This window comes from Solanum pennellii, chromosome 5, assembly GCF_001406875.1.
Source record: "Solanum pennellii chromosome 5, SPENNV200".
Lineage (NCBI taxonomy): Eukaryota > Viridiplantae > Streptophyta > Magnoliopsida > Solanales > Solanaceae > Solanum > Solanum pennellii.
In genome coordinates, this window is record NC_028641.1 from 68,859,943 (window position 1) to 68,868,867 (window position 8,925).

The following is an 8,925-nucleotide window of genomic DNA, read 5'->3' on the forward strand; positions in this document are numbered from 1 at the left end:
CGTTTGAACTTCATATATGAGAATTCTAAATAAGAATTCGACTTTCTATTAAGCGACTTTTCAAGTTGGTTAGCCAATTACTTTTATCTATTGAGTGGCTTAATCTTGGGTTACTCAAACTTTAAGGTATGATTATATGTTTAAGTTCTCTTATTTAATTTCCTTGTTTATTATATTTTCCATTAGTGTGTAATTTTTTTTCTACCTCTTTTTATACATGATCAGATCTTGAGAACTTTAAAGGAAGGGAAGAAAAACCTTGAGTAGTGAAAACTAACTATATGGATAGAGGAAAAGAAATTGACGGAGAAAGAGAGAAAGGGAAAGCAAACAACTCATCGGTATGTCTTACGATATTTATTTATATTTTTCATTTTATGGTTTTTAGTTGACTTAAACACGTTAATCATCCCGGCAATAGAGTTTCATGCAGGGCGTGTTTGGTATGAAGAAAAATGTTTTCCTAGAAAACAAGTGAATTCCTAATTTATTTTTCTATGTTTGATAGTTGAGTAGAGAATATTTTCATGAGAATATTTTTTGATGTTTGGTTGGTGAATGATTTTATTTCCAAAAATATCTTTTATTTTTGGCTTGAGACTATAAAATGCTCGTTAGGAAAATAATTTGATCCGAGAATCAACCCCGATAATCAGTGGCAGTCAGGATTTACATTGAGGAATGTCAAAATACAAAGTAGTAAGTACACATAAAAATCAACAAAATAAATTTTACTAATGAAAGCAAAAAATAATTACATCATCACAATCGTTTGGCGACGCCCGACAAAGAGTCATAGCGAAGGCATCGACTCAACGACGAACAAAAACGATTTTTTTTGGGCTCTTTCTCCTCATACTCTTTAGTTTTGAAATTAGGGATTTGTTTTCTTGAAGTCTTAATTTTAATTAAAAAAACCTCTAAACAAAATAAAAAACCCCATCCAGATTTGAACCCCTAATGTTTAACGCCAAAGATTAAGAAGATATTTTGCAACCCTCGACCACTGAGCTAACTCTTCATCTTGTCTTCATTTTGCAACCCTCAACCCGATGACCATTCCAAAATCCGATCCTGAGATCTAACCCAGTCGAACCCATGAATTTTTTTTGACGGAGTCGCGGGGAGCGGGGTGGTGAGCATAAAAAATATAATTTTTTAAAATTTAAAACATTTTTCAGAAACAATTACTCTCTCCGTTTAAGAAAGAATGACATGGTTTTACTTGACACGGAGTTTAAGAGTATAATGAAGACTTTTGAATCTTGTGGTCCTAAATTAAAGTTAGATTAAATGTACAAAATTGCCCTTTGAACTTGTGACCTTAAACATGCGACGTGAAAAGCTGAAATTAAAATGTTACCAAAAAAAGAAAGAGGTCATTCCTTTTGAAACAGACTAGAAAGGAAAGAAGTTCATTCTTTTTGAAATGGAGAGAGTATATTTTTTGAATTTTTTTTATTGGGGCTGGTTTGATGTAAAATATATTTAGAATTAAAAAAATATTTTTTAAAGAAATTCAATTTTTTTGAATGGGGAACGTCTGGTAGGGTAAGAAAAAAATGGAAGGATGAAAAAGATTTTATGAAAATATTTTCTTTAATTTTGGAAGAGAAGTTATTTTCCTTAAATTTGAGTAAAATGAGTTGATCTGAAACCATTTTCCAAACATTTTTAATCCAACCAAACATGGAAAAATTGAAAAACATTTTCAGAAAATTATACCAAACACATGCGTAGTTTCAAATGTCATATCTTTACGTGTTATCAGAGTTAGGTTTGTACCTATTTGGACACCTATGTTATATCTTTTTTGGCATATCTTTACAGTTGTAGTACTATACCATTTTTTCTAGTTAATTTAGTTCATTAAGTAATTTAGTAACTAGCATTTTTTAAGACATTTTTTAGGCCTGATATGTTTTCTTTTTCCTATAAGAACTGCAACATTTTGTTTCAAACGACAAACATCATTAGCAATTTATCACAATCTTGAACCATGTCAAGGAGGTTTCCACGTAAACTTGGTCTTCCGACTGGTGGTGGACTCATACAAGCCAACAGTATCACAGCCCTCCATGTAAATCTGGAACTTGGGACCGGCAATGTGAGCAAGCTCACACTGATGAAACTAAATGACATGCTTATAGTTAAAGCCAAAAAGACCTTATGTAAGCAATATAGAACTTATCAGTCTTCTAATCCTATGATTTGTAAGACATATATATGTTTTAAGTTTAATTAAATCATCCATCCTTTTTGTGTACATACTTTGTATGTGGATGGATAGATAGATCATAAGAGACTCGACTAAACAAAGGTACAAAAAGATAAATTGGTAATAGTTAGTATTTTACTTTTAAATAACATATACAAAGTAAACCATGTATCTGATATGTTTGCCTTTTGATTTAAGCTGTAACATGCTAAACATTTAGCTAATCTATTAGGCTATATATGTATATTGGATTAAGTCCTCTACACTTGCGTTATCTACCTGTAAAATTAGAGTAAAATCTGTCATGGTAAATATGTTGCATTTAAAATTCGACAAAACAATTGTTTTTTTGGCAGGTGTCATCTACTGTACTTCGCAAGGACATGGTCAATCTACTAGATTTCATAGAGAGGTCAAACAATGGAAGAGTTCAAATTGCACTTGACATGGATCAAGCAGAAACACTGACATTGGAGCTGACATTTATATCAGTATTTTTCCACCTTTTTTATGCTGTTTTGGATGACGAAATGATTTGTCTATCATATGAGGTTCATAATCTGGTTCAGTTACTTTTTCATCAGAAGGGAGATGTCAAGCTGGCTAAACTAATGAATCGTTCCGTTCCTAGCCTCCTAAATAACATCGAAAGTTATATCAGGTCACATGATTGTTCTGAATCAAGTGCTACCATGACTGAGGATCATTTGGTTGAACATTTAGATGCCGTCCTCGTGTATCTCCAATATCTACCCAAGTGTTGTGCTGAGTTGATTTTCCCAATAATGACTCAATATGAGCTTCTTCAGAATGTGTATGGCAATTTACGAGATTTCCATGAGTTAAAAGTAAATGGTTGTGTTGAGTATGACACAATTGAGCATGTCTTACGTCAGTTTCAAATTATGGTTCAGGGTGTAGGAATCTTCTGTTTAATCCTTTTGCGTTGTCAACTTGATGAAAGAGATGAAAATGATGAAATACTTGTCAGATCTCAAGTTGAATCCATGCTAGCAGATCTACTTGTGGATATTATTCCTGTTGAACTGGAGGTTATGCACATATGTTCAACAAATTTGAAAGCTTCAAAGTCAGAAAAAGTTGGATGCTTCATTAAGCAGCTCCAGAAAGCATCTCCACATATCCTTAGAGAATATCTGATTCATCTACAAGAGGGCATGGCTAATATAACTACTGATAGCACTTCAACACGCAACATTCATGTCATGATAGAGTTCCTATTGATTATTCTTACTGATGTTCCCAACGACGTTATTCATCATGACAAGCTGTTAGTTCTCTTGGAACGTGTTGAAGCACTTACCAGGGAGGTATCCATTTGTGTTAGCAACTTAGACAAGAACTTAAGGAATGAAGAGAATATGATTGATACAAGATATGCAAGGCTAGACTCTCTGGAAAATATTGAACTCTTAAAGAAAGATCTCAAGCATGTTTTCTTGAAACCCCCTGCAGACTCATCTCAACTCTACTTTCCCATGAGTGATGGACCACTCTTCATGAATCTTCTACTCAGAAACTTAAATGACTTGCTCAACTCCAATGCTTACTCGGTTGATTTGATAAAGGAAGAAATCATGCTGGTGAAAGAAGGTCTAGAGTTCCTAAGATCATTCTTTGGAAATGTTGAGCAAGAATTTGATAAAGATCTTCGTACTCGTGTTATAGGTCTGGCATATGAGGCGGAACATGCCATTAATTCAATTATTGTCAGAGATCATGGTCTCTTGCACCTTATCTTTTTACTTCCTGATACCATAGAAAAGATCAAGCTTATCAAAGAAGAGGTACCGGCGAGGATTTCCAAAAGCAAGGGTCTTACTGTTGGAAATACTCCCAGCAAGACAGTTGAAATTAAGAAGTCGTCAACCACTGATCAGATAATTGTAGGGTTCGAGGAGGAGACAGAGTGGATAATTAGGAAGCTGACCAGTGGACCAGCAGAGGTTGACGTCATTTCCATAGTTGCCATGCCAGGGCTTGGAAAGACTACTTTGGCTTACAGAGTATTTAATAATAAGTCAGTTGTTGATCATTTCGACGTCCGTGCTTGGTGCACAGTTGACCAAGAACATAATGAGAAAAAGTTGTTGCAAAAGATTTTCAATCAAGTTGTTGGTCTGAAGCAGACACTCAATGAGGATGACATTGACGAGGACATTGCTGATAAGCTGCGGAAAGAGCTGTATGGAAAGAGGTATCTTATTGTCTTGGATGACTTGTGGGATATTGAAACATGGAATGAGCTAACAAGACCTTTTCCTCAAATTCAGAGAAGAAGTAAAATTATTTTAACAAGTCGGAAAAGGGAAGTGGCTTTGCAAGGGAAACACCACAGTGATCCTCTTTATCTTCGATTGCTCACACGAGAAGAAAGTTGGGATTTATTAGTGAAAAGGGTATTTGGAGAAGAACGTTGCCCTGATGAACTATTGGTCGTTTGAGAAGAAATAGCCCGAAAGTGTGCAGGACTTCCTTTGTTACTTGATCTGATTGGTGGTGTCATTGCAAGGCAGGAAAAGAAAAAGGCTTTGTGGCTTGAAGTACTAAATAATTTGAACTCCTTAATTTTGAAGGATGAAGAGGAAGTGATGAAGGTTATACAATTAAGATATGACCATTTACCAAATCACTTAAAGCCGTGTTTGCTTTACCTTGCAAGCTATCCAAAGGACAACTATATTAAAATCTCTAAATTGAAACATTTATGGAGTTCTGAAGGACTTGTGGAACACATTGAAATGAAGAGTGTCAATGAATTACTGGAGGTTTACGTGGATGAGTTAATTTCAAGTAGCTTGGTGATAGTTTTCTATGGGATACATGATAGAAACCCGATTTTCCGAATTCATGATCTTGTGCATGATTTTTGTTTGATAAAATCTAGAAATGAACATTTGTTTGACGTTATAAAATCAAATGCACCGTCTTCATCTTCAGATCTGATGCCGCGTGCAATGACCATCCATTACGATCAGCATCTCCATTCGGATGAAAATTTTGTCCTGTTCAATCCAGAAAAGCAAAATCCTTATGTCAAACACCTCATCTCATTGAAGGTATACAAAGCTGGTGATATAGAATCTTGGAGGCCCAATCACCTAAGACACTTGAGGCTTCTTAAAAGTTTAGAGATACGCCAAATACTATGGATCCTTTGCTGAATGAAATAGGCATGCTTGTTCATTTGAGGTATTTAAACATTTGGACGAAGGTAGAAGCTCTCCCTCCGTCTTTTTCAAACCTCTTGAATCTAGAAACTCTGATGGTGTATAACTCAGCATCAAACATGGTACTATCACCCAGTATTTGGAGCCTTGCAAAGCTTCGACATGTTCACATGTTCATTTTTTCCGTCTTTGAGTCGCATGCTGACGAACAAACAGTGTTAGAAGAGGACTCAAAGTTAGAGAATTTGAGAATATTATCTGGGCTCAAGATTTCCGACTCGCAAGACATAGGGGGCATTTTCAAAAGGTTTCCCAATATCCGAAGTCTTAGATTTGCCATTAAAACATCACAGTATTGTCCAGCAGAGAAGATTTGTTTTCCAAGATTGGATGTCCTCAGTGAACTCGAACAAGTTGATGCAAATTTTCATGGTGAGGAATGGAGAGATAAATATCAGTGTGATCTGTACTACTTCCCTTTGAGCTTGAAAATATTGAAGATGACAAGGTTTGATCTATCATCGAATTCACTGTCAGGAATTGCGAGACTGCCCAACCTTGAAAACTTGAGTCTACAAGAAGTAATCATTGAGGGAGGGAAAGAATGGAACATGGAAGATGTCACCTTCGAGAAACTGAAAATTCTCACATTGTATCATGTGTCTTTTTCTGAATGGCAGGTTAGAGAGGAATCCTTTCCCATGCTCGAGGAATTACAAATAGAATGGTGTGATAAGCTTATGGAGATCCCGGACAGTTTTGGGGATATTGCTTCATTAAAGTCTATCACAGTGTTGGGCCAGCCTCAACTAAAAGATTCAGCACTAAAGATTAAGGAATATGTTGCAGAAATGACTGGCGTTGACAAGCTTGTGGTTATGTAGTATTGAGTTCCTGGACGAAGTGGGCAAATCTTTGTGAGTATATACGAATTTATTAACTTATCTTGTACATTAAGTTCCTTTTCAATATACAATTTTTCATTGACCTTAACCTGTATAATATCTTTGCAGAGCACATATAAGGTTGGCATACATTAATTTTGGGCAGCTCATCAACCAATTGACGCTTCAATGATGGATCGATCCTCAAACATCCGGACGGATGCAAAAGCTCTCCCTCCGTTATTTTCATACCTCTTGAATCTAGAAACTCTGGTGGTTGATGTGCCAAGGATGTTATTCATCATGACAAATTGTTCATTCTTTTGGCAAGTGTTGGAGCACTTAGCAGGGATGTCTCCATTCTTTTTTGCAACTTAGAGTAGAAACCAATCATTGAGGAGAAAACCAATGAAACGGACTTTGCAACTCTAGACTTGCTAAAAAACTCTGCTAGCGAATCAATGATTATTCTTTCTTTGAACCAACTGTGTTATAAGAGGATACAAAGTTATAGGAACTGAGGATACTATACCAGCTCAACCTTTTTTGTTTGGAAGATGGAGAAGGATCTTTTTGTTGAGTTGTTGAGATATTTCAGGTTATTTTAAATTTCAAAATTCAATCATTATGTGTTTTATGTTGGCTATTTAAAGCCCCTCTGATAGAATATGTGTGCCTTTACTTAACAGTAATGGACCAGGTCCCTTACTACACTAATGAATAAAACAGAAAGTTAANCTCTAGAACGATATCACTTCCTTGGTGTTAACCAAATAGGGAGTGCCTGCTCTGATACCACTTGATAGAATATGTGTGCCTTTACTTAACAGTAATGGACCAGGTCCTTTACTACACTAATGAATAAAACAGAAAGTTAAATGCAGTAAAATCAACACAATGATTTTACGTGGAAACCTCCTTGCTTAAGGGAGTAAAACCACGACCTGTCTCACAGGATTTTCAATCGTTTTCACTGATCTTCAAAAGCAAAAGCGAAACACGATTACACCATACGTAAGAAAGAGCTATCAATCTTACCGTTAAGCAATAGTCATCTATTGCTTAACAAGCCTAAGTAGAAAAACAATCTNATCTATTGCTTAACAAGCCTAAGTAGAAAAACAATGTACCCACTAAGCTATCCCACCTGGACAACCTAGACTTCTAACACAACACACCAATTCCTTTATAGATTCAGGAGTGGTTTACAATTTAAGAACAAGAGAATAAATTCCTAAACAACTAGACGAAAAGCTCCAGATGTTGCTATTGTCCTTGGAATAATTCTGCCTTTGCTTTGTATTAGCTTTTGCAAGAGTTCTTGAAAAGTTTTTATCAAGTTGCAAAAACTACCAAAAAGTGTTTAGGAAAGTGTCTTTGTATTGACAAGTCACTTTCCTAAACTTCTTTGCCATTGGTTGGAAAGGTCACACTTTCTGACGCCATCGGGAAGTGTGCACCTACTTTCTTTACTATCTCCAGCTGGCAGTCGACTGGCTCATCATCATGAGAGCCTGGTACCTTTACTAGGTCCCTGGGTTTGTTTCATCTGCAATACTCAAGTAAGAAACCCGGTACCTTTACAAGGTCCCTAAGTTTGTCAAATCATCAAAACTACAAATAACACCCTCAATGCTTAATAAATTTATTGAAAACCATCTTAATCCATTGAGAGACATTGTCAACTCTTTTTGCTTCCCCATCTTTTAAAAAAATCAACACTTTTCCTGTGCTCGAGGACTTAAGAATATTATCGTACTATGATCAGAATATTGATTCATTAAAATCAATCACATTGTACGGAATCCATCAACTTAAAGATTTTCTGTGATGATTAAAGTTTATTGTCAGGTAATCTTCTACCATTGAGTTTGTGTGCGAAAAGGGGTCCTTATTTAGGTCATGTTAGGTCCTTAATTAATTCCTTTATTGTGAGTATATCAACTTCTTTGCTTTGCGAACTTTCAAACCTAAACTACCATTGCTTTGAGAAATTCCATACCTAAACTATTGGATGCTCACGAAACCACTCGGGCGTCAACTACATTGTTCTCATATTGAAACACCCCTACTTTACTTTACCTGATCTCTTTTTAAAAAAAAGAGAGCACTACAACAATATAAGAACAGGAAGGGGATCACGTATACAGAATTGGAAACATTAAGAATCATACACTTCATAGTGCAGATATTTCAATTCCAGAATCAATTTTGAAATATTACTAATTATATGAGAGTATTACTGAACAAAAGACTATGCTGATAGTAATGTTGTTTTTCGTCCTAAATTCTTGGACCTTCCACTAAGTGCGAATCTAAGAAAGTAATTTGATCATTAAACTTGAAGATCTAGGATCCCAATAAAGCACATTTTCATTACCAACGCCTAATCCATGGTTGTTGAACAATTCGATGCATGATTGTTGTACAGCTTCCATAAGCAAACATTTCCACCTTCATATATTTTAGGGGTATTCTCCTCAGTTACATCCCACATGTCAACACTTACCTTGCACCCGTTCTCCAAACTTTTACCACATTCAACTTCCAATATCGAAAAATATACTCAAATGTATCGAAAAATGGAATCACCAACATTCCAAGAACGACCTCATCATTGGTAATCTTTCGA

The 8,925-nt window shown here is 35.6% G+C and overlaps 1 protein-coding gene across 1 annotated transcript; it reads left to right on the forward strand.

The window, feature by feature from the left end:
• The first annotated feature begins 235 nt into the window (after positions 1-235).
• LOC107019915 (putative late blight resistance protein homolog R1A-3) lies at positions 236-6,883 on the forward strand. The gene is given in 4 exon segments (XM_027917059.1): positions 236-341; positions 2,575-5,383; positions 5,386-6,326; positions 6,423-6,883. Coding segments are annotated over 3 exon segments (3,777 nt in total). The 5' UTR covers positions 236-281; the 3' UTR covers positions 6,294-6,326; positions 6,423-6,883.
• The last annotated feature ends 2,042 nt before the right edge of the window (positions 6,884-8,925 follow it).